At 37.7% G+C, this 26,737-nt stretch overlaps 2 protein-coding genes and 2 long non-coding RNA genes across 4 annotated transcripts in view; 2 read left to right on the top strand and 2 right to left on the bottom strand.

The window, feature by feature from the left end:
* Positions 1–26,737, bottom strand: part of LOC132110061 (uncharacterized) — a 141,701-nt gene that overhangs the window by 6,162 nt on the left and 108,802 nt on the right. The window lies entirely within an intron of this gene.
* On the bottom strand, positions 8,424–17,051 carry LOC132109410 (zinc finger protein ubi-d4-like). Its single transcript, XM_059515453.1, has 11 exons — positions 16,897–17,051; positions 15,704–15,864; positions 15,521–15,628; positions 14,219–14,406; positions 14,050–14,142; positions 13,602–13,686; positions 13,086–13,217; positions 12,351–12,482; positions 12,147–12,259; positions 11,063–11,144; positions 8,424–9,267 (listed from the first exon to the last, which is right to left on the bottom strand). Exons 1-11 carry the CDS (start codon positions 16,926–16,928, stop codon positions 9,185–9,187), a joined length of 1,209 nt encoding a protein of 402 aa, XP_059371436.1. The 5' UTR covers positions 16,929–17,051; the 3' UTR covers positions 8,424–9,184.
* Positions 16,350–16,682, top strand: LOC132109412 (uncharacterized). The gene is made up of 2 exons (XR_009424499.1): positions 16,350–16,557; positions 16,603–16,682. It is a non-coding gene; the product is annotated as an uncharacterized LOC132109412 (long non-coding RNA).
* On the top strand, positions 19,278–24,838 carry LOC132109411 (heterogeneous nuclear ribonucleoprotein A0-like). The gene is made up of 4 exons (XM_059515454.1): positions 19,278–20,137; positions 23,106–23,216; positions 23,296–23,363; positions 24,701–24,838. Exons 1-2 carry the CDS (start codon positions 19,336–19,338, stop codon positions 23,159–23,161), a joined length of 858 nt encoding a protein of 285 aa, XP_059371437.1. The 5' UTR covers positions 19,278–19,335; the 3' UTR covers positions 23,162–23,216; positions 23,296–23,363; positions 24,701–24,838.

Below are 26,737 nucleotides of genomic sequence, written 5' to 3' on the forward strand. Positions count from 1 at the left end.
CTGGCCATCAGCGTCGACCGCTATCTTTCTGTCATGCGACCTTTGACCTATCGGGCCACTAGAAACGCTCGTTTGTGCTTTGGGCTCCAGCTATTTAGTTCTGGCATGTGGGCTCTTTTAGTTTTTTTTTTAATTTATAATGTTCTTTAAACTCTGAAAAAAATGGTTGCTTTAAGAACGGTTCACTGAAAGGTACAATGTTCTTTAGGGAACCAAAAATGATGCTTCCTAAAAAAAAACTATTATTTAAAAAATGCAATTAATGCATCTTCCTTTTTTTTCAATTTACTGTTTATGCATATACAGTTTATTGTTTGTGAAGATTGTTTTTAAGTTCACTCAAAGCCTGTTAAATTATAAAAAATAATGGCTGTGAATTGATACTGGAATGTTGAATGGCTATAATTAACGCTGACCTTATTTAACGGGCTACCTAGTAAAAAGATGCCCTAAAACAATTTAAATAAACCATTTTTATCTTTTTTCTACATTAATTTGGAGTTCCAATGCGAAATTATGACAATATAAATCCATATATATTTATATGCAATTATTTGTGATCAATTACAGAATTATTTTTTTAAATGTTAATTTGTTTTTATCGATTGACCGCATTATACATAATATATTTCCCCAAATAAACATTAGCAATACAATTCCTTCAAATAGCTTATTAATTTGTGGTATATTTTTTATGATTGGTTTTAGTTTAGTTACGTTTTGTTAAATTGTACCCACTGTGTAATAATAACACTGTATAAGTAATTGTACTAAACATGATGTAGTGCTGAGACAAACAAATACCCAATCACACAAAACATCACAGAATTTAAATTATCTATTGCTAATACTTCACTTATTCTTACATATACACTTTGTTATTTTTCTAACACTTACTCTGTTATTCTTTTTTTCATGAATCTGCAAAATATGAATTAAAAAGCGGGATCATACAAAATGCATGTTATATTTTTAGTACTGACCTGTTTACATCATAGTCCACAATAGAAAATAGATACATTTATAAAAATGACCCGTTTAAACGTTTTTAATACTGTTGGATGTTACCTGAATGATCCACAGCTGTGTGTTTTTGTTTAGTGATATTTGTTCACAAGTCTGTCCTGAACAGTTAAACTGCCTGCTGTTCTTCAGAAAAATCCTTCAGCTCCCGCAAAGTCTTTGGCTTTCTAGCATTTTTGTGAATTTGAACCCTTTCCAACAATAATTTTGAAAAGGATGCATTAAGAGCCGGGGGGTGAAAACAGAATGAACAGAATGAAGATGTTTACATTTTTCTTATTTGCCCTAAATATCATATTTTTTCATATAGTAGGCCACTGCCTTTCAGAAGCTACGGAAGATATTTAAATGTTTCCCAGAAAACAAAATAAGTTAACTTTAGCCTGATCTTCAAATTCAAAACGTTTGATGCATGGTTTTTCCTTCTGGAGCATCAGTGAGAGTGTTTGAACCTTCTGTAATAGTTACATATGAGTCCCTCAGTGTGAAAAGATGGATCTCAAAATCATACAGTCATTGTTGAAAAGGGTTCAAATTCACAAAAATGCTGGAAAACCAACACATTTGTGGGAGCTGAAGGATTTTTCTGAAGAACAGCAGACAGTTTAACTGTTCAGGACAAACGGACGACAGTAACAAATACATCCCAATCATTCGGATGGATAACTCTGCGGTCAGTGATCTCCACAATGACTGCAACCAAGAAGATCTGTGAGTCTGGAAGTCTGACCGCGGGCCAGCAGGGACGCAAAGCCCGGACCTCGTGTCTGATCCGGGAGAAGAAAGCAGCCCCGGACTCTCAGCGCCATTCTCCTGGCTTTCAATGTAACATGGACACCTTAAAACATCATGGTCCCGGTGTCAACAGCACGGTCAACCCTGTCAGATGGATCAGATGGACGCCGACAGGGACTGGCTGATGTTGGGTTTTCTCCCTTGATGATATCAGTGATTCAGCACTGGGTGACAAAGGCTTGAAAAGATCTTAAGATATGCATCAAGTGTATGAAGTTCAGACCAGCTGTTTATGAAGTGGTGTCTTGGCAGGACATGTAGCATTTTTTAAATTGGAATTGCCTTACTTGACACATTCAAAATATAAAATGTAGCATCTGGGTATGTTTTTATCAAGCATAAACCTTTTCAGCCTTTGGGGATGTTTGGTCAAATATTTTTTTATTTTTGTAACTTCATCAGAATTGTACAATATATATATATATATATATATATATATATATATATATATATATATATATATATGATAAATAAAAATAATGAACATAATTGAAAAAAGTTAACTTGTCCTGAAAAAAAAAAAAAATAGTAATTTACATTGTTTGCATTGGAAATGAATGGAAACCCAAACCCAAAATGGCTTTGATTTTCATATAGATGTAGAGTAAAACATGTTTTGGAAAAAATATATTGCAGATAAAATTTTAAAATAGCATTTTGTATATTTTTTATAATAACAAGCTTAAACTTCTATAACATTTTTTTCCACTTCAGCTATAATTTGCCAAGTGTCTTATTTAAAAAGAGACCAAAAATTAAGTTTGCACTCCAAAGCGTACAAGCAATTCATTTTCAGGTCTATGCTCAGTGGTTAATAAATGGTTCACAACTAGGGGAGTAACGATAAGTGTATTCGTACCGGACCGTTTCGGTACAGGGCTTTCGGTACGGTGCAAGTGTATACCGAATGACCGAAAGCAATATTTTGTTTGCGGAACATATACATTTTCGTGTTTCCAAACGAACACATTAAGTGGCGGAAGTCTCCGCGTTCAGTGCAAATCCCGCCCTGCAGCTGATTCTAAGGCCGGTGACACACTGGCTGCGTGGCGTGTGTGTGGCGTTTCTGCTGCGTGTGAGTTGCATGACGGCTGCTTAGCGTTTTCTGTGTCTTTACCATAGACTGTATAAAAACAGGTCTTTACACACCAGAATCGGGCCTGACGCGGCGCTGACGCGCTGCTGCTACTGTAGGTGACAAAGAGGGAGACCGCCGACAGACCAGGATCTTGTCTTCACTACAACAATATCTATACTTCATGTTGAGCATAAATATAAAGCCTGCTGATAAAGGACACCGTCAACAGTATTGACGGCAAAATAGACTATGTTTGACAGGTGCAATATGCCAGTGTGTTACCGCCTAAGGTTTTCAAAAGGCATCACGAGAGTGTGAACATCACTACAACTAGGAAGAAAACGATTGTAATTCAAACGCAGCTCCCGTCGGCATTTAAACAGACCTTTGCTCTTAATTCCGATCGGTCCAACGCAATAACGAAATCCGAGCAGGTCTAAAAACTGAAACTGTTGATGCTGCACTTTACACTTTGGAAAAGTTATATTATATATTTTTTTAAATAGGAGCAGGCAAGCTGGGATTGGAAATGCTGCACTGTAATCATAGTTATTTATTTATATTTTTCATTATATTTTATTATATGATATTGGTTTGAGACAGAGTATTTTATTTAGTGGAGAACTTTGCAGCAGTATTTTATTTCTTATTCTTTTTTTATTTTATATATATTTTATTAAAAAGTATTTAAAAAGAGAGTGTAAACAAATTGTCAAAAAAAAGTTTATAGTAATAAACAACCTGCAGTTTAATGTTTGCATTTCTTTCCCTTACTGTACCGAAAATGAACCGAACCGTGACTTTAAAACCGAGGTATGCACCGAACCGTGATTTTTGCATACCGTTACATCCCTATTCACAACTGTTCCATAAATATAATTTAGTACCATAAAAGCACAAAATATTAAATATAAAACATTATAAAATTATAATAGAGTACATTCAATTAAATAAAATTTGACCATCATGTGAGCAACACCAGAGGGTTACCATACAAACTGTGTACTAAAGCTGCAGACATGAACTTAATAACGTAATAACAGCAGAGTGGAATATTTACCAAATATTATCATTTAATTTTTTTTGAGTTATGTAAAAAATACCATGCCGCATTATATAAGCTGTTAAATTATAATTATTTTTATGTTAAATTATAAAAAAAACATGTGAAAAGAGACATTACAAAATCTTTTGGAAAACCAAAAAAACATTTACATATTAGGTGTGAGCATGGTGTATAATTCTAACATGACGCCTTCACAACAATACTTGGACACATATTGGTCAAAGCACAGCACACAACCACAACTTTAGATCCCCAAATGGTCGCGAATAATTTGAGTCAGTTCGGGAGTTAGAAGCGGGTTCGCGAATCATTTGAGTCAGTTCGGGAGTTCAAAGAGGGATCGCAAATCATTTCAGTCAGTTTGGGAGTTCAGAGCGGGTTCGCGAATCATTTGAGTCAGTTCGGGAGTTCGGAGCGGGTTCGCGAAGCATTTGAATCAGTTCGAGAGTTCGGAGCGGGTTCGCGAATCATTTGAGTCATTTCGGTAGTTCGGAGCGGCTTCGCGGATCATTTGAATCAGTTCGAGAGTTCGGAGCGGGTTCGCGAATCATTTTAATCAGTTCGGCAGTTCGTAGGGGGTTCGCGAATCATTTGAGTCAGTTAGAGAGTTCGGAGCGGGATTGCGAATCATTTTAATCAGTTCGGGAGTTCGTAGCGGAATCGCGAATCATTTGAGTCAGTTTGGCAGTTCAGAGCGTGAATCATTTGAGTCAGTTCGGGAGTTCGGAGCGTGAATCATTTGAGTCAGTTTGGGAGTTCGGAGCGTGAATCATTTTAATCAGTTCGGGAGCTCGGAGCGAGATCGCGAATCATTTGAGTCAGTTCGGGAGTTCGGAGCGGGTTCGCGAATCATTTGAGTCAGTTTGGGGATCGCGAATCATTTGAGTCAGTTTGGGAGATCGGAGCATGAATCATTTGAGTCAGTTCAGGAGTTCGGAGCGTGAATCATTTTAATCAGTTCCGGAGCTCGGAGCGGGATGGCGAATCACTTGAGTCAGTTCGGGAGTTCGGAGAGGGTTCGCGAATCATCCGAGTCAGTTCGGGAGTTCGGAGCGGGTTCGCGAATCATTTGAGTCAGTTTGGGAGTTCGTAGCGGCTTCGCGGATCTTTTTAATAAGTGCAAGAGTTCGGAGCGGGATCGCGAATCATTTTAATCAGTTTGGGAGTTCGGAGCGGGATTGCGAATCATTTTAGTAAGTCTTCAGTTCAGTCTCACGAGTGGTGTGGACAGTGCCCGGCGATGGGGGTGGATTCACAGGACCTTCCATCTCAGTTGCAGGTGTAGTGTCTGACAGTAAAGCCGCCTTTCCACTGCACACGACATTCGGACACGATTGTCGCATTTCTCCCTCTAGCGGCAGTCGCGCAGAACTTTCAAACTGGTCGTGCAGCAACCGTTACCTTGGCATATTCACCATGATAAAATTAATAATTTTAATGAACACAGTTAATTTATGAATGCATCGTCACAAATCAGGTGACCCCGAAAATAAAAACAGTAGGTTTCATGGGGCTAATCAACGTAAATAATGGTTTAATAATTATTAAATAATTATTTCTGCCATAAGTATTATAACCCACCATTTTACAGAAATAGTGTTTAAAGGATAATGTTAATGTTAACAAAATATTGGTAATTCTGACCTCGCGTTCGCATACGGTCTAGTCGCAGAAGTTCAAATATTTGAACGTATCCGAGGCTCAAATCAGATCCGAGATTTCCGCATACGCATGTGATCGGAACTCCACGCAGCTCCCGTATTACTTTCCATTGGAAATGAATGACTTCCGGTCTGTCGCTTGTCGTTCATCGGAGACAGTGGAAAGGCGGCTTAACAGTCATATCACAACCTCTATTCCTAAGGAATCCAGATTAGCTATACACAGGGGGCAACATACACTACCCATTCAAAAGTTTGGGATCAGTAAGATTTTTAAATGTTTTTAAAAGAAGCATCTTCTGCTCACCAAGGCTGCATTTATTTGATAAAATAAAACAATAATAAAAACAGTAATATTGTGAAATATTATGACAATTTAAAATGACTCTATTTTAAACAAATTTATTCCTGTAATCAAAGCAGGATCACACTCCAACATTTCATAGGCAGGTTTGCCTGCAAACACAGTCACCAATTAAATTTCAATGTAGCCTAAATGTACAACATTTAAAACGGATTAATGTTACGCTTTAGTACATTGGTAACTTAAGTTCATTTTCTAGCCATGTCATGCTAGTTAACAGTTAACATTTACAGAGAGTAATTGTAACTTAACTTACCTTTGTGAAAATACTTTGAACACACCATCATGTGTGGTGGAGTGTTATCGAAGGTAAGCTTGGTCTCCTTACCGCTGCTATCCATGCCATTCGTCGCCTTTTGTCACCTCTGAAACATGGCTTAGGCCGGTGACACACTGGCTGCGTGGCATCTCTGCTGCGTGCCAGAAGCGCCCCAGAAGCGTGGCGGATGCTTTGCGTTTTCTGTGTCTTTACACATCAGAAGCGGGCCTGACGCGGCACTGGCGCGCTGCTGCTGCTGTAGGTGACATAGAGGGAGGCCGCCGACAGACCAGGATCTTTTTTTTTACACACCTACAACTACGCCTACTGATAAAGGTCACAGTCAACAGTTTTGACGGCAAAATATACTATGTTTGACAGGTGCAATCTTTGAAAATCAATAATTATTTATTTATTTTTTTAAATTACATTTATATCTGAATTTATGTCAACCTATAGACTTTCAAACATCACAATGTCATGAATTAATATGTATTTGTGTACAAAATGACATATAAACATATTTTCCTATTATATTTTGCCTGGAAACGCTTCCAACACGCTAGCGTGTCGCGTGAAAAATAGGAATCGGTTCTATTTCTAGCATGCACGCGTTTTCCGCGCGACTCACGCAGGCAGTCTGCAAGCTCTAACCTGTTAACATGGGAGCCGAATTAAAAACTGACACGCCACGCGGCTGAGACGCTTGCGCCACGCATCCAGTGTGTCGCCAGCCTTACTATTATTTTTCCACGCTGGAAAACGATAAAAGGATATTCCGTTCTTAAGCTTTTTGCCACTTCTATCGTAAAAACGACTACTGCAGTTTATAACACAGCAGGTAGACGGCATCTTGAACACTGCGTTCTTCCTTCCATGCAAAGAAGTCTGGCGCCCAGTGTTGCCAGATTGGAAATGCCCAAGTATCGTACCAGAAGTTCAAAATTATCGCATTTGGAAGAAAATTATCGTACACGAGTCAAAAGAGTTATTTATCTATTATAAACCAACAACATTTTGACACGACCTGCAAATTAACACAATAGATAACAAGGCTTATTGTTGGATGGAAGCAGTGAGACAAAATACTATCCCATTATTTTCAGTGACTGTCTGCGTCGCGGCGCATATTAAAACATATAAAAATGATTTTTAACACTTGCTTCGTCGCATCCAGTGAAGAAGGAATTTAGCTGTTTCTGCGTGGTTTTAGTAAAATGTACCACATCTGAGCCGCTGTCATCGGAATCCTGCGTGTTGCCAGATGTTGAAGGGGTTCTTGCTGTCATGGACCGCGACTAGTGCAGGGCACCCTCCTGCATTCTTAACACACCCTCAGGTGCACACGAACGCATTTAGTGTCTGTAATGAGCCGATTTCGTGTATGAGTAAAGAAGCCCTATGACTGCAACTACCATCATTTAAATTTTCATAAAATTCTGAAATTATCGTACATTACGGGATTTTTTTCATTATTGATCGTACAGAGGTAAAAATTATCGTACAAATACGATAATTATCGTACGTCTGGCAACACTGCTGGCGCCTAAGGCCAGCGACACACTGGATGCGTGAGTGTGTCACCAGCCTAATGTTTGTGCCGCAGATTCCCAAAATGCTTTGCAAGTATATCTCCAGCACGTGCGTTCAGATCAGGGTTGCCAGGTTTTCAAATCCTGCCCAGTTGCTTCTCAAAACTAGCCCAATCGCATTTCCAGGAGGTTCCTCGATGAAAATTGCTTCCCGGGGTTAAAATATACGTTTTTTTGGCAGGGTTGCCTTGTTAAAATTCGAATTTTAGGGGCTAAATATCACGTTATTGGTATTGTCGCTTCGACCCGCGGACATGAAAAACAATAACGTGATATTTAGCCGCTAAAATGCGAATTTTACCAAGGCAACCCTGTCAAAAAACGTATATTTTAACCTCGGGAAGTAATTTTTTATCGGGGAATCTCCTGGAAACGCAGTTGGGCTAGTTTTGAGAAGCAACTGGGTGGATATGTTGTATAAACCTGGCAACCCTGATCTGAACGCACGTGCTGGAGATATACTTCTAAATACAGGAGCGTCTTTACTGATGAGATGCACATGAAAATCGCATTCGATTTTTTGCACAGCCCTACTTTACCTTATTGGTACCATTCAGAAAAAAATACACGTGGTTAAGATTAATATCTGTTACACGTATGTTTATTATGGAAAGGCCAATATGAAAAATGTAAATAAAAAAGACAGAAAAATACAGCATTTACATTTAATACCAAATACAAACTTGCATGATATACCAAAACCAAATACAAAACGATACAGTACTCACTATAATTCAATATGGTCAACAATAATAGATATTGGTTATATATCACATACAAAATTCTGCTACGAAAGATAACCCGCATCATGAGAGTGTTTTGGTGGAATTAAAATGAGTGAATCCAGAAAATGAAGAAAAAAACATGATAATTAAAATAAAAAAACAGCACCATTTTCTGGTGTTTGAATCTGGACCTTGGCACAATTACTTTCTGAAAGAGCAACTTACAAGAAATAATAATTTACTACAAAGACAGAGATACACTTCTTGTACAAATGAAAATTTGAAATCCATAACATCCTTAAATGATTAAGCCATATGTTTGCTCTATGTAAACAAATGTATCTTGAGTGAATAAGATGAAAAAAAAATTATTCAATGCATAAACAGGTGCTTAATCATCTGGCACTAACATCAAGGAATGTGGAAATACTGCTCATAATGCATGAAGCGTATGACCTTTCCTTTATGCACTCTTTCATTTCAAACACTGCTTGTGATGTGTGTAACAGTCATAGTGGAATAAAACCCAAAAACAATGGTTATAATAAGGGCAAGTAAAATCTCACGACCGTCTGTGGATTGTGAGGGCTGTGTATTCTTCAAGCTAGACTGTTTTCATTATCACTCCATCGCGGGGTTTTGGATCTGATAAATTGAGGCCTTGTCCTTCAGAAGAGCCAGACACAGGTGGCAACTCCAGCTTCCTATAAAGAAGATTAAAGCCAAATATTAATCAGTGCGCAAACACATAACTATAACTACTACCAACTTAAAAAGCAATGAATGCATAAACTTGTGCAATCGTTTTGCAATGCATGCACACATGCATGAGATTTGATTGCTTTTTAAAGCTATCTGATGTTATATTTTTGGTCTGTTCCTCATGCAATGCTATTGCACTGCATCACAAGACTTGGAATATAGCACACAAGTAAATAGTGTTACATGCGTTTTCCGTAAATATCACATTCGAATATTTGAGCTCACAAAAAAACGAATTTTCGAATATTCGTTTATTTAAATTAAGTTTAATGAGACAGACGTTATTTTTCAGCAACATTTATTGTTTCCATCATTTTGAACAAGCTTACACACAATAAGCGAACATTACACATCGTGTTTTGTAGCTGAAAACCTTTAACAATGCGTGCAAACAAACAAAAGTACAGATTAAAAGCAAAAAAAAACAAAGAGTGTGAACAAAGAAAAACGTAAAGCAGCCTGCAGCAATTAGGCTATTGTACAGAATGTAGCTTACACTTAACTTTGAAACTGTCATCAAATCTTTTTTGCTTTTTTTTATTGTTTTATATGTTCTTGTTAAGAAATACGGGCATGTAAACATGATCGGGGGAAAGTCGGCTCCTTAGTCTGTTAACAATAAGGCCGGCCGCGGAGAAAACACGCTCTGACGACACAGACGTTGTCGGGACTCACAAATAACGGTGTGCTAAGCGAATAAGTTTTGTGAAGCGCTTCGTGTTTTCGTTTACCACCGAATGGGATCCTCATCTGGTGGAATACATGGCTCCAGCAAGAACTGTTCCCACTCGTCTCGGCTGGACTCTCTGTAATCATCGCTGAAGATCTGGCTCAGCCTTTTCCGACGAGTGGGCATTGCATCCTCTTCATCGTTGGTGACGGCGGCTGCATCCGCACCACTCACATCAAGGAAAATGTTCTGATAATGTTCAAAAAAGTTTTTTTTCTTACTTCTCTCATGTTTGTGCTGAGGGTCTAGGGCAGACGCGAGGAGAGGAGTTTTCACTGCATTCTCCAAGTTAGCGGTGTTTATTTGTTGCTTGAGAGATGCCGCAACAATGTTCTTGAATTCGGCCACTTTCTGTGATTCTCCACGGCATATTTGAAGTACTGCAGAAGACCGCAGTTCATAGGGGCCGTTCACATATCGCGTCTCTTGCGTGCTCAAGTTCGTTATTTCCAATGTAGGCGCGCGGTATGCGCGCTCATAATGGAAGCGACGCGGTCGCGATGCGCACGCTGTGCGATGCGCCCGGTTTTTCCAGGCGCGTCCGCACTGCATCGAGTTAAAAACATCTCAATTTTCAGAATCCCGCAAACGCACCGCGGGTCATGTGACAAGAACTAAACATTCAGCTTCATCCTTTCCTGTAACAACATTGAAAGCTCAGCCAAGATGAAGGAACAGCTGATCATAGCTGTATATAGATTGCCATTTTGAAATAAATTTAGTAGCAGAGCTACTGAAAGTGATTTTTTGTGCTGCAAATCCATTTATCCTTTGCTGAAATTTCCGCGTCTTCATGGAGAGAGCACGTCATTGTTGCTTAGCAACGGCAGACACCTCAGGGGTGCTTCTGCCCGAGCGCTTTGGAAAGAAGGAGAAAGCGGCGCGCCTAGCGTTTTCCACAGGGTTTTAGGCGTGATATGTGAATTATTTATCGAATAATTAGAGCAGAACGAATATTCGAATGTTCGACTATCCGTGCACACCCCAGTACACGACATCGCTCGTACCTTCTGGAGGGTCTGCCATGGGAGGGCTGAGGCAGTACATGTGGTATCCTCTGTCACAGTCATCACAGAACAGAAGCTGGTCCTGAGGAAGAAGAGTTAAACACATTAACAAATGGTTTTGTGAAGTGTTGGGGATAACGCATTACGAGTTATGCAATCAGATTACTTTTCTAAAGTAACTAGTAAAGTGACATTACTTTTCAATTTACAAGAAAATATCTAAACTACGTTTTCAAATATGGTTTCTTTTTTATTAACTGGCAGCTTTCCAGTCTCCATGTTGAAAGAAATCGGAAGAAAGCACAGAGGTGAAGTGTGAACATATGTGACCCTGGGCCACAAAACCAGTCTTAAGTGTCAATATTTCAAAATTGAGATTTATACATCAGCTGAAAGAAGAATATTGAGAAAATCATCTTCAAAGTTGTCCAAATGAATTCTTAACAATGCATATTACTAATTAAAAATTAAGTTTTGATATATTTATGGTAGGAAATTTACTAAATATCTTCATGGAACATGATCTTTTCTTAATATCCTAATGATTTTTGGAAAATGAAAAATGGATAATTTTGACCCATACAATGTATTTTTGGCTATTGCTACAAATATACCACAGAGACTTAAGACTGCTTTTGTGCTCCAGGGTCACATATGTTAGTGTAGTAAAATGTGAACATGCTTTAACTCATCTAACTCATCTAAATCTGCACAAAAACAGATTCAGCGTTCTTCAAAATGAATAAAAATAGTGAAATGCAACAAAAAATATGACACTTTAGATTTTTTTTTTTTATTCTCCTGTATCTTATGCACAACTGAAAGGGTTGTTTTCCTTCAGACTTATGCATTTCAGTTCTGGAGTGAACAGGCTTTTACATTTGCCAAAAATATAACTTTTTATATTTAAAACAAACAAGTAAGTCCAGCCCGGATTCAAAAAGTAATGCAATGCATTACTTTCCACAAAAAGTACCATAATTAGTTACTTTTTTAGGGAGTAATGCAATACTGTAATGCATGACTTTAAAAGTAACTTTCCCCAACACTGGTTTCATGTGTTTGATCATGTGAGGAGACTCACGTCGTTCTCAGATGTCCCACAAACGTTGCAGCACTTGCACTCGATGCACTGCCAGCGGTAAGTCTTCACAGCTGCCATCATCACGGCAGTGAACTGCAGGCATGAAGGATGTCCTACGAAAGGAAGGAAGAAAAAGGCCATGTGTGAATTATGTGCATCTCAGCGTGGAGGTTTAGAGTTTGTTCTGTGTCTCTCGTGTGGTACCTGAACGTCCACAGTCAGAGCAGGACACCAGTTCCTCCGACTGGCCTGTTTTCTGGTTCATGTTGGAGTCGCCCAGGCAGAAGTCACAGTAGTCATTAGGTAACGCCAGGCCATTTGGTCCTTTCTTAGGAGCTGTAATAAAACAGAGGGTCAGATTACTCTGCTTACATTAATGTTCTGACAGAAGAAGCTGCAATCAATGTGATCGTGACAAATATCTGTAATGTCATTTGTGACCCTGGACCACATAACCAAGTCACAAGTGTCAATTTTTGAGTGTCATAGATATATGGTTTGTTAGGTTCAGACACTATTTGGCAGAGATGCAACTATTTAAAAATCTGGAATATGAGGGTGCAAAAAAATCTAAATAATGAAAAAAATCGCCTTTAAAGTTGTCCAAATGCATTCTTAGCAATGCATATTACTAATCAAAAAATATATTTTGATATTTACGGTAGGAAGTTTACTAAATGTCTTCATGGAACATGATCTTTACTTAATATCCTAATGATTTTTGACATGAAAGAAAAATCTATAATTTTGACCCATACAATGTTTTATTTTTTGGCTATTGCTATAAATAGAGACTTAAGACTGCTTTTGTATATTGTATAAGTATTGTATAAAGTATTGTGTAAGTATTGTATAAAGGTTGTTGCTCAAACGTGAAGAAGGGTATATTTCGACTCGTTTGATCATGCACAACACTATAAGTGATGTGAGTGAACTCACTCTTGTGTTCCTCTCGTGGTACAGGTGTGTGCATCTCAGGCTCCTCTCGGTCCTCTCCTTCCTCATCAGCCAGGTGAGAGTGAGTGTAGTGGTAACTCAAACCTGGTCTGTTTTTATAGCGTTTCCCACAGACTAACACAAAGAAAAGGCTTGCAATTAAAACAGCAGTGTGAACAGGGTTTTCTATGTGAATGTATTGTAAAACATAATTTATTCCTGTGATGCAGCACTTTATTTTCAGCATCATTACTTCAGTCTTCAGAGTCACATGATCCTTCAGAAATCAGTATAATATGCTAATTGGCAGCTTATATATATTTCTTCTTGTTAAAAACAATTGTGCTGCTTAATGTTTTTGTAAAACCGTAAAAAAATTTTTTTTCAGGATTCTTTAATGATTCAAAAGTTCAAAATGTAATTTCGAAATTCTTACCGTTACTTGAAAAAAAAGAAGAAAAAAAAAAGAAAAAAAATCATATTAATTTTCACTCCATAATAAAGTGTGTCACAACTCACTGTCACAAGCGTATGGTTTGTCTCGATCTTCCTGTGCAGCTGCAGCAGCTTCCATTTTCTTTTTCCCATTGCCAACTCCTCGACCCTGAATGATTAAACGACCAAGAACATCGGAATATAATAAATTCTTAAAGGTATAATTCACCCAAAAACAAAAATTCAGTCATCAATTACTCTCCCTCATGTCGTTCCAAACCTGTAAGACCTTCGTTCTTCTTCGGAAAACAAATGAAGATATTGTAAATAAATCCAACAGCTCTCTGACCCTTCACGGACAGCAATTGGAATTCATCAAAAATATCTTGTTAAGTTTAAGTTAAGTTCTAACAGGTTTGGAACGACATGAGGGTGAGTAATCAATGACTGAATTTTCATTTTGGGGTGAACTATCCCTTTGTTACTGTATCAATATTCAATTAATTAAGCAACAGCAGATCAGGCATGTTACCTTAGACTTTCCTTTTCCTCTTCTTTTTGGGGTCTCCTCCTCAAAATCTTCATCATCCAGATCATCCAAGTAGTCTTCCGGCTCAAGGACTCTCTGAGAACATTCATGTATTCATAAATGATGTGCTCAGAGTATATAGTATATAAGAAGCCATATTGAAGAGTCATACCTTCCTGATGCGTGTGGAGCTGCTGGCTGCACTGGTCCCAGTGATTTCAGTCAGACTGGTTTCGTCCTCCGGCGGTCTGAGCTCGGTGGACACTCTTTTATCCAGCGGCTCTCCTTTCAGCAAGGCTTCCAGACTGCTTCCATCCAACGGCCCCAACACATCTTTTTTCAGGTTCAGGTCCAGCTCAGCTTTAAAAAGATGCAGTTTTGGTTAGGATTTTCAATCTAATTTTACATATATTCTCTCTGACTTAAATATCTCAATCTATATCGTTTATATTTATTAACCCTACAAAGTATGAAATTTGAAATCAGCTGATTTTTTTTTAAATGCAACAGTTTGTTTAACCTTTTGATAAAAGTTTGCATATGTGAGACTGAACCACAAAACCAGTAGAAGGGTAAAACATTTTTTTTTATTAATCTGAAAGCTGATAAATAAGCTTTTCATATATGCATGGTTTGTAAGGATCGAACAGTATTCGGTTGAGATGCAACTATCTGAAAATCTGGAATCTGAGGGTGCGAAATAAAAATACTGAGAAAATTGCCTTTAAAGTTGTGCAAATTAAATCCTTAGCAATGCATATTACTTAAAGTTTTATTTAAGGTTGAAATTTACAAAATATCTCCATGGAACATGATCTTTACCTAATATCCTAATGAATTTTGGCATAAAAGAAAAATCTATAATTTTGACCCATACAATGTATTGTTGGCTATTGCTACAAATATACTCCAGAGACTTAAGTCTGTTTTATGTTGAGCATCAAATTTGATACACCAGGCTTTTATGGCTAATATAGTATAATGTAGAAGAATATGGAAATTAGATCAAAATTAAGATTACATTTTGAGTTAGTATTGTAAATCGATGAGATATAACAGCACTACTAACTTAAAATGCATATAAATATCAGTTTTCAATTTAAACCTTCCATAATTGTTATAGATATTCAATTCATTTTTAAAAATGCAATGCAATGTAATGCAATAAAGACATAATTCAGGGATGAACGAATAAACGTTACCCAAAAGCCTGATGCATTATAAATATGTAAAAAAAAAAGCATGCATAATAAGTTGCTGCAATCCAATAAGTGTTCATCTCGAATGTTACTAATAATATATAAGTTATTAAAACATTTACTAAATAAAAGGAAGCCATGGAGTAGAGTGTGTATGGTTTTCATAAATGTGTGTATCAAAAACTGTTACAGAATATAGATTTTTAAACATAGAGAATCACTGAAAGAAATGAATGATGTTAAGCATTACAAACAGGTAACGATTTAACAGATACCAGCTTTGAGTGGAGAAAAAACCAGAGCAGGGTCTTCTGGTGGGTGAGCTCTTCTCTTCTTCCTCCATCGGCGAGCAGGATATGTGTACAGCTGTCCCGGTGCGCTACCTTAAACAGAAATCATATGTTAGCACCAGTATTATGGACTGAGAATGGCATAAGTGCATTAGGCTGATGCTGAACCTGCACTCCTGTGTCTCTTCTCCATCCAAATATAACAGTTGCTTTGAGCGACTCCAGTCTGGGAGTCCAGGAAGGGCATGAGGATGCTCCTCTCGGCACACAGCCGGGCGTTATAACTGTGACACTGCTCCAAAGCATCTTTATAGTACTGCTCTCCAAGCCTTCAGTCCACACACACACACACACACACACACACACACACAAACACACACAACATCAAATACAAGGTACTTCAAAGCATGTGATTTAGATTAATGTTAGTAAACATATTCACATCCGAGTTGTTAAATCCTAGTCTTGGGGAAACAGCAGGGGATTTTTTTTACTATTACTTACTTATTCGTTGCATCACAATATGTGCTTATATGTGACCCTGGAGCACAAAAGCAGTCTTAAGTCGCACTGGTGTGTATTTGTAGCAATAGCCAACAATACATTGTATGGGTCAAAATTATAGATTTTTCTTTTATGTCAAAAATAATTAGGATATTAAGTAAAGGTCATGTTCCATTAAGATGTTTTGTAAATTCCTTACTGTAAATATATCCAAACTTAATTTTTGATTATAAATATGCATTGCTAAGAACTTTATTTGGACAACTTTAAAGGCGATTTTCTTAGTATTTAGGTTTGTAGCATCCTTAGATTCTATATTTTCACTTAGTCCGATCCTTACAAACCATACATAAATGGAAAGCTTATTTATTCAGCTTTTAGCTGCATAAATCTAAATAAAATAAAAAAGACCATTAATATAGGTTTTGTGGTCCAGTATGCAAACAATGGACAACAATGAGATGTACTATTTTTGCCAGTATAAAAGAAGCAACGGCAAAACTAGACATTTTTTGCCAGTATAAAAGAAACAACGGCAAAACTAGACATTTATTAAAAAAAAGAAAAAGAAAAAAAAAGTTGGACAGGAAAACCCAACAACAAGGCAAAATAACTAGTGAATGGTTAGAGCAACTGATTAAAACACACACACACACACACACACACACACATGGCTGTATGCGGCGCTTTGATGTCAGAAAACGATGAATGAACGAGGTGCAGATTTTCATTATTAGTCAAACCACCCCAATGCTTCAGCCTTACTGTATTGACAATAAAACCGTCGCGAATCGGCCACAAATTGAGAATATCACGCGGATAATCATTCAAAGAGTTGATAAACTACATGTACTCACACTTTAACGATGTTCTCCACGGCAGTCGCCATTGTTTTGCTGTAGTGGGCTGTTGTTGTCTTCAGTGCGCATGCGCACTAGCTGTTCTTTTTGAACGAACGCGACGTTCTTTTGGTCTTCAGAGGAGAATATGTTTGATCTGTCATAGCAGATAAAACATAACCAGACTAAAGTTTCTGGAAAACTGTACAAAATATATTTGACCCTGGACCACAAAACCAGTCATAGGTGTCAGTTCTTTTAATCGCGATTTATACATCATCTGAAATAAATAAACTTATTCATTGATGTTTGTTAGGATAGGACATTTGGCTGAGATGCAACTATTTGAAAATCTGGAATCTTAGGGTGCTAAAAATGTCAAATCACCTTAAAAGTTGTCCAAGTAAAGTTCTTAGCAATAAATATTGCTAATCAAAAAATACGTTTTGATATATTTACAGTAGAAAACATGGAACATGGTCTTTACTAATTTTTTTGATCCATATGTATTGTTGGCTATGGCTACAAATATATCTGTGCTGCTTATGACTGGTTTTGACCGTCCATGGTCACATTTAACCGAAATATAAACATAGTACTAATGTAATCCAAATCGCTCTAACCCATGGTTGCCAGGTTTTAACAACAAAAACCCTCCAAACCAGCCCAAAATTAGCCCATTTTGGGAGGGTCCCTCAGTAAAAATCGCCTTCTGGGGGCGTGGGGTTTGAATTTTTTTAAATGAGGTTCCCCATGTAAATTTCGTACTGTAAAATTATATGACGTTAATGGGGTCGCTTCAACCCGCGGACATGAAAAAGTCCTTCTTCTTTTGGTTTTAACAGCAGTTTGCATGGGTCATGCATTAACATCATCTTCTGGAGACAGTAACTTCCCATGTGCATGTTTTTATTTTAATTTTTTCATATTCTTGATATTAGTACCGTTTTAGTCTCCGTTTACACAATAACGATGTCGTCAAAAACTGAAAAAAAATCACGTATGAAAACTTTTCAAAACGATTCGTGTTTACACAATTCAGTGAAAACGGACAAAAACGCTGTATTATACCAGGCCAGTAGTTAGCGCTATCACTTTGGTAGTAAACACTACCTGTAGGGAAGTTATGAATCTATTATGTGTCTCTGCTATTTGTTATATAATATTGGTAAAGTAAATCCACAATTTACTGAAGAAATGTTAGCAAACTCTTGACCAGCAACAACACTGTACTCAGTCAGTCTTCTTCATGTTTGTTCGCGCTTGCCTTTAAAATCGACACATAGCCTACTGCACGTCTACACACCTAACACGTACTACACATGCGGATGACATCATCGTTTTCAAAGATTCCTGTATTGGGTGTTTACATGGAAACATGCACTTTGAATCCCGTTTCAAAAACATACATTTGAATAGGCAAAACGCATACAAAGTTTACAGATTTTGGCAAAAAAAAAAATTTAATTCCTTGTTTGCTCCTACTGCATTCCAGTATGACTTTGATCCATGTCCAGTTAATCCTATTTCCACCATGTCTTTTTCGAAGATAATCTATAGAAATTTCATATTTTTTGCAATACACAAGTACAGAGCCCCACACATGACATTCAAGAATTGTTTTTAGAAACTGTGAGCACGGTTTACTAATAAGTTCCCTCTATGTCCTTAAAAGTGCACATGATTACTATTTCAATGAATATTTTTTTTTATTATTTTAATTAATTATTTATTTTTTTGAAGTAGTAAATCATGTGGACAATTTATAAATCGAGGGAAGGAAATAGTAAATTGTGCGCACGATTAAGCCTACTTTTATTCCTGCATGCCAGAATCAAGAACATGTTCTACATTCGCAGGTATTTGGCACTGATCACAAAGTCAAACCGTGGCAACACCAACATGAAAAAATACTATAGTAATTTATGGTAAATACTATAGTTTACTTTACCATACTATAGTAAAATGTATTATACTATATATATTATAGTATTTACAACACATTGTTAATGAATGCTACAGCATACTGTAGTATTAACTGTAGTGAACTGATAAACTGTAATAGATACTGTAGTATACTAGTTTTTACTACTATGAACTAGTGTAGTGTATTGCAGTGTAATATACCCTAGTTAATACAGAATAGGGTAAAGTAATTTGTTTATATTACAAGGCTATAGTGGTTAAATTACCACAGCAACTATAAAATTACCACAATAAATTAAAGTACTACTTTACTATAGGTTCAGAAACGCTACAGTGTTTATTTACTAAAAAAATACTATAGATTTTTTTAAACGTAAAATAGCGGGAAAACCGCGGACTTGGCAACACTGCACCCGTTGCCCTCACACAGCGGTGGGCGTGGTTACGTTTACATGACATCATCCGTCCTTACAATCGCAACCGCCATTTATATTTCACCGCCATTTCACATCAACCCTAGTTGCGAAGAAGATGACTCAGATGGAAAATCAACTGTGCAAGCTGTTTGTCGGCGGCCTCAACGTCCAGACCACCGACGACGGCCTGCGAAATCATTTTGAGCAATACGGAGCGCTCACGGACTGCGTGGTCGTGCAGAACCAGCAGCTGAAGCGCTCGCGTTGTTTCGGTTTCGTGACGTACTCGAGCCCCGAGGAGGCGGACTCGGCCATGGCGGCCCGACCGCACGTTCTTGACGGTAACACCGTCGAGCTGAAGCGGGCCGTGGCCCGGGAAGACGCAGGCAAACCCGAGGCCCTCGCGAAGGTGAAGAAGATATTCATCGGCGGGCTTAAAGACGACATCGAGGAGGATCACCTCCTCGACTGCTTTTCCCAGTTCGGCGCGGTGGAGAAGGCGGAGGTTATCACGGACAAAGAGACCGGAAAGAAGCGCGGCTTCGGCTTCGTGTATTTCGAGGACAACGACTCGGCCGATAAAGCAGTGGTGCTCAAGTACCACGTTATTAACGGGCATAAAGTGGAAGTGAAGAAAGCCCTAACCAAGCAGGAGATGCAGGCCGCTGGGAGTCGTGGTGGCCGCGGCGGGAGGGGGATGGGCAGGCCCCAGAACGGCTACGGCGCGCGCGGCGGCGGGTACGGGAACTACAGCAGCGGCGGCGGGTATGGAGGCAATGACGGCTACGGCGGAGGCTACGGAGGCGGGTATGGGGGAGGCTACGGGGACCAAATGGAGGGCTACGGCGGTGGTAACGGCTACAATGACTTTGGCAGCGGCTATGGCCAGCAGTCCTCTGGCTATGGCCCAATGAAAGGTAATTACTCGGGCAGAAGCAGCGCTCCTTACTCCCGAGGAGGTGGAGGTGGTGGTGGTTACGGCAGGGGGGGTTACGGAGGCTCGTATTAGGAGCGTATATTAGGTCCTTCCCCAGCCCACATCACAGTTTCGACCACACATTATCTTCAGCTAAGTTGAGTCACTTTAATGTGGCATGGCATTGACTGAAACACTCAAGCTCCATTATCATTATCCAGTCCAGCAGATCATAGTTAGGGCTCACCTATTCGACTTTACTCCACATCTCAGCTACTACTACACATCATTTTGCTCTCTTCCCTGAAGTACTAGGAAGTTTTTTTTCCCCCAAACAAGACATAGGACTACTACTCTGGATCTTTTGCTTATTATAAGACTGGCCAGTGGTGTCCGGGGCAGGCTACTTGTTTGCGAAACTGTTACTCACGTTTTTTTTGTGCTTTGGGGTTAAGTTAAGAGTAGTATTTTTGCTTGTTAATTAGTGTATGCATGCGTTCCCCTCCTTTTAGTATATGTATTGTATTTTTATTGTCTGTTTTCTTTTCAATACATGTATAGGGTCGCGAAACGATTAATCGCATTCGAAATCTGTTTGTTTACTTCGTGTACTGTGTATGTTTATGCATATGTGAATACACACATGTATACATCAAAGATTTAGTGGAAGTATAAATATATACATATATATTTTTAATGTATACATGATTGTGTATTTAAACATCCATAATAAATATACACCGTGCACACACACCGTTTGAAAACGAACATTTATTTTGTATGCATTAATCGTTTCGCAGCCGAACAATTAAATCTGGTTTTAATTGAGAGCCAATCGCAGTGAAGCCCTGTAGAGATTCAAAAATTCATTGGCTGGCAGCAGGCATGATTTGCATATCACATGATCTGTTGAGTGCATCAGTATCTGAAGTAAAAATCAAATTCGTTTTCTTCATAAGACCAGACCTGTGAGCAATGAGGTTAATTTATGTTATATGAATTTGTTGAAGCCGCCACTGGGCATTTTTTTTGTTTTTTACTCCTTTAGCAAATATGTTGAAATGAACCATGATTCTTCAAAAAAAAATGTTAGTGCCCACCCACTCCTATGTAACATGCCGCATGATAACCCTAACCGCATTATTATTTCCTTATTTTGCAATAAACTTATAATTTTGTTTCTGTATACACACGCAACGTCTTTAAATCAATAGTTTAATCTGTAATTTGTAATGATTCTTGGGATTGCAGTACTTTTTTCATTGTGTACCCAGTTTTTTGTTTGTTTTTGGCTTTAAATCAAACGCATAGTTGATTAAGGGAATTATAACTCATTACTTTTTAAAAAATGAATGGGATAAATACTCCAGAAAACTCAACGCAACTGAAAAACTGCACTGTTGTTGAACTCCGTTTGCTGCAGAATCGGCCGCCAACCAATGAAAGATTGAACCTTTCTTTTAATTAGGCTCAATGGCAACTAGAAGCTGTTCGTCCTAACATAAACGTGTTTGGAATAAACCAAAATTTCTTTGGCGTCTCAAAATCGTAGCTTATTAAAGTACTAGTTTCAGCCTCAAATGTTCAGGCTCGCTAAAACATCCCTCAACATCCATTAATATAGTGATTAACGTGTCTCCTCCCAATTAGTGTCATTTGTTAAATAGTTCTAGCACATTATGAAAATATTGTAATTGGTGTTACACAAACCCTTTCTTTCGTCAGGTCTCTGAAGACCGATTTGAGTTGTTTTTCTAGCGTTTAATCACTTAGTAAAGGACTTAAATGCTCTTGTCTTATTGTATTACTGCTTCAACGGAATAACCTATTGAATATTGTTTATTCCAGATACAACTGAACTGTATGTATTTCTGTTAATAAAAGTCATTATTCCGTAACCATTATGGTTTATGGCCAGCTGAGATTTATTGGGTGGCATATAAGGCTCGTGCTGCGATTTTTGTCTTTCCATCTAGGTAAGACTAAAACTGGAGGCCATTCTTTGCCAATATCAGGCATTGGCTCTAGTGCTCCATATTAATGACATTTTTTTTGCACCAGACATGTGGGGATGTCGATATTTTCCCAACCATATGTTGTCTTTATTCTCCAAATATGTTTAGAGCTTTGTTCCAATACTTTTAGTGATCAGATAAGACGGATCTATACCTTAGCTGTGTCCACTACTACTTCATTGGATTCTCCAGGGCTACTCCAGAGATGTAGAAACCCAGCTGAAAATCCATAGGATAAACGCACCAGGTTTGTAGAAATGCTTTATACACCAGACATCACATCGGGTGTGTCTTTAACATACTTTGGATCCACCTGGAAAACCAAATCAGGTATTTGTGGGTCGTTAACATAAAGCGTGCATGCAACTTTATTTCCTAAAATCTAGTAGTGAATGGCGTTAACTGGCGGTGACCATGTAACATGGAGGAAAAGTGGAAATTAGAACATGCTCTGTAGTTCAATGTGGTGATTGTGGTCTATGTAGTTATGTCTTAATCAAATATTTTAGCCGATTTCCAGTTTAAGGTCAATCCGGAGAACGAAGCTTATAGTTCCTGTTTACTTGGTGCATTAGTTCCAGATATTAATGGCATCAAATGCAAAGGAGATCAGCATTAATTAAGCAAGGTTTGTGCTTTCAGTTATTTACCTTACATCTTATCAATCCCCCTCCCCTCCTCATCTCGGTGTTTTGCTCGTGTTTTGTCCTACATTTCTAAGAGGGCAGTGGGTTGTGTTGATAATCGAGTGAGACTAGTTGAAATGCAACTGTACAACCTCCTGGCATTGGCCTTTTCAAAAGTGCTGTCATTTTAAAAGCACACCTCCTAAATAGACCCTTCTTAAAGGCACAGTGTGTAAATCTGAAGAGGTTGTGTAGCTAGATATGTCTAAGGAAACTGCTAGTTGACTTGACGCTTACATGAATCTGCATCTGTTTTCTTTTTCCACAGAGAGAACACAATGGAAGGAATTAAATAAAATCTCACTTCCAAACGCGGCCGCTTGATGAACCTCTGCTGCGGCTGTGAATCCAGTTGGTCTGAAAGATAAAGAAAACTCCAGTGAGTTTGGTTTTTAAATCAGTGTTTTACTGAAAGTCATCCCAATTATATTTACAGTATTTCCTTTTCTCCGTCTTAGCGTTCTAGCAGAGTTTGCATATGAATATGCCAGATTCCCGTGGACCTTGGAGAGCCAAGATGTCCGTGGTAAGATTTTGTACGTTAAGCCCTGACATTAAATCTCTTGCATTTTAGTGATTTGAAATCAAAATATATAATTACATATAGGATTTAAGTGACAATTGTTCAAAGTCCACTTACGGTATTCTAGGTGCTTAAGATGTGTTTTTGTTTCTTTCTACAGGTTATCTTATGGGTTTTTCTATTGTGTTAATTTAATATTATAATACAGTGCTTAATTTGACTTTTTATTTAAAGAATAAACGGATCCAATGTATAGTTGACACGAGGCTTAATATAATACTATAGAAAAGCAATAATAGTTTTTCAGTTAGTTTTTTAACTTATTTTGTAAGTGCATTTGTTTCAAAAATTGGTATATGGCTATTCTAAACATGATTTAATATAAATCGCTATAATCGTAAATAATCGCAATTACTATTTCAAGGGAAGAATTGACAATTATGATTCTTGTCATAGTCCTGCAACCCTAATTGCATTCTTTTAATACTACCATGGTTGTCAAGCATAATGGTTGCTGGAAAATGTGTCTTCTGTTCGGTTTTGTTATGATAAAACTTGTAGAAACAAGAGCAGGGAAACAAGACCTGAATATATTCCTACAAAGAACAATCACAGAAATAAGAACAGAAAACAAATGTTCTGGATTTGTGTATGTCAAGTTATGTTATTTATACAAAAAAGTATAATTTTAGAAAAGTTGTCATAATCCATCAAACATTTGGGGCTCTTTTTGTTATTTTTGGAAAAAGGGGGAAAGACAAAGGAGATTTAAGCCATTTTTGCTTATGAATGAAAATGTTTGCATTCAATATAAGAAACTAACAACTTATTCATCAGATAATAGCTTTGGAGCTTCATGATAAAAAATTACGTCTTTGAGGATAAAGGTATGGGTCACACCTGTAAGGTTAGAAACATAGGTGCTTTAAATCAACCCTTAATTTGTTGGTAATACAACAATCAAAAAACAAATGGGCAGCTGTTTCCTCCACAAAATGAGCAAGACTCATCAGCATCAGAATGTTTTGAAATAGACGAATTAACGGGATACATTTTAGGAAGGATTTTATAGTGTAATTAATCTCCTTAACCTTGTTAAATATACAAAATTTACTTGGCTTTTCTCCCAGTACAATTTCCCTCTTGGAGTAATGTTTCTCTTTGTTTGAAATATTTAGCGAATATGTCTGCTGTTGCATTTTGGATCTAAAGTATGGGTACCACCCAAACGTAAAGCCGAATAACACTGTTGCCTTTACTAAATCTAAGGTGATTTTTTTTTATTCTCTGGGTTAAGACTACTCAAACTATTATATTTGTGTCTTGACTTGTTTTTACAGATCTGGTACGTGGAGGGCGACTGCATTCGGTTCCCTTGACCGAAGTTAAATAAAATGCGCAATGGCAAATTGCACATGGACATGAATAAACATAACATTGAATGATTGAAGAATTCAATAAAAAAAATGACTGGATAACTTGAGTCTGTTATTAATGTTTGAATGCATCAAGTGGTGTTACACAGGATGAAAAAAGGATAAACGTTGAGTAAAGTTAACACAATAAATGATTAACGTTTAATATAGCTGATAAGGGTTACAGAAGCTTGTTATTGTGATCGTGTTCTCTTGGCGACGCGCTGATGATGGAGCGCTGTTAAGACTCTTGGAGAGGGAGTCGAGCGATAGCCTCGAGCTGCTAACCAGTCAAGAAAACAACAACCTCGGCCACCTCATAAGAGAAAGAGCACGAAACGGCCTACTGAAGTCGTTCAGCACTCGACTAGAGGCTTTAAACGAACGCAAACAATGCCCGAGACATAAAATAATGTAACGTTAGCAAGCCAACTTTAGCCTAGCGCAATCTGTTCGAACCATGGACTGTCTGTGACGGTTAAGTGTGTGCTGTGAGGGGGCTTTAAAGATGCAGTTAACTAAAATGCTGGTAAAGAGGAAACCGACATGACCAATAATAAATAAAGCTGTCATTTGATTCGTTATGTGAAATAATGCTGTATTAGCTTTGCGGGAGACATTCAAAACAATCTCGTGCTAATCGCTTCCAGCAATCGATCCACTGATGTGATTTATAAACGGACTTTTTCATTCAAATTAATTATGCAGAACTGTCATGTTAAACTAGTAGAAGTTATTTAGTGTTTAGAGTGTTACGGCTAAAGCATTTAACACGTTTTAATTAAACAGCAACACATTTTAGTTGCAGAGTCTCTTGACCTCTGACTAGTTTGGACTTGCAGGAAGATGTTAAAGACCCAGGACTGCACAGCTTCACACACACACACACACACACACACACACGAGGAAAGCCTTCCGGCTCATGAATGACTTGAGAAGGTTTGTAAACCGATGAATTTATTCAGCACCTTGTTATTCGGGTAATACATGCATATTGATTTAATGCGATTTGCTTAATGCAACTATAGGGCTGTGAATCTTTGGTTAGGCTTCGATTCGATTCACGATTCATAGGTTTTCGATTCGATTATAGAGATTCGATTCTCCTTTCTTTAACCTGTTAACTGCCTACGTTTACTTCACTATATTACAATGAAATCCTAATCTAATCATGACAAACTATATATTGTTGGAAAGCTCTAAGACTCCTAAATATGTATTTTACCAATCTTGTTAAAAATTATGTAGGAAAAGTAATAGATTAATTTATGGCAAGAGTGCACCTCTAAAACCTACATCATAACAGGAGTTCTGACCTTTTGCCTTTTTCTCTATTGCATTTTAAAAATCATCAGAAATCATCACTTGAAAACTTAAAATTCATCCTTTGAAACCCATTTTAAAAACAAACATTGCATTATCATGAAAATGGTACATCAAAATCATGTTACAAAATGTTTTCAGTCATGGTTTGGATCATGCACTTTCAAGTCTATGTTCAAAAGATGCATTAAGTGCATTCACAGGATTATTTAAATGCTTCCTCTAAATTCTTTAAATGCAGGGGGCAAATTACAGCAGACTTTATGGTTAGAGAACCATAGGTTAAAAACAACAACAACCTTTTGTCCATTGTTAGATGTTAGTTTAATGATGCTTTGGCATGACATGGCATACACATTTTCTGCACAGAATAAGGTGGAAAATATAATTTATAGTTTCTGTACTGTAATAAATGATATGTCAATTAGCGCTGCATCATTCATAAATTTGATCTATTTATTGTGTGTGTGTTTTACGTTTTTTTAACGCTTTTATTCAGTTTAGCTGCAGATAAAGCCTGACACATCTATGAGAGCGAGATCACTTCTCTTTCAGTGTGAAAACTTAATCTCATTTTCACAAAATAAAAGGCTATAGTAGCTATTTAACTTTTCCTCTCCATCAGCGAATGATGATTCT

Source organism: Carassius carassius, chromosome 29 (assembly GCF_963082965.1).
Source record: "Carassius carassius chromosome 29, fCarCar2.1, whole genome shotgun sequence".
NCBI lineage: Eukaryota > Metazoa > Chordata > Actinopteri > Cypriniformes > Cyprinidae > Carassius > Carassius carassius.

What these genes read in the sequence shown, in the direction of transcription:
- LOC132109410 (XM_059515453.1), bottom strand. Translation starts at nt 16,928, where the DNA reads ATGGCGACTGCCGTGGAGAACATCGTTAAAGT. An exon ending in CTCTGACTGTGGACGTTCAG is followed by an intron (nt 12,260 to 12,350) that starts GTACCACACGAG and finishes TTCCTTTCGTAG; the next exon opens with GACATCCTTCATGCCTGCAG. An exon ending in GTGGGACATCTGAGAACGAC is followed by an intron (nt 11,145 to 12,146) that starts GTGAGTCTCCTC and finishes CTTCTTCCTCAG; the next exon opens with GACCAGCTTCTGTTCTGTGA.
- LOC132109411 (XM_059515454.1), top strand. Translation starts at nt 19,336, where the DNA reads ATGACTCAGATGGAAAATCAACTGTGCAAGCTGTTTGTCGGCGGCCTC. An exon ending in TGGCTATGGCCCAATGAAAG is followed by an intron (nt 20,138 to 23,105) that starts GTAATTACTCGG and finishes CTTTTTCCACAG; the next exon opens with AGAGAACACAATGGAAGGAA.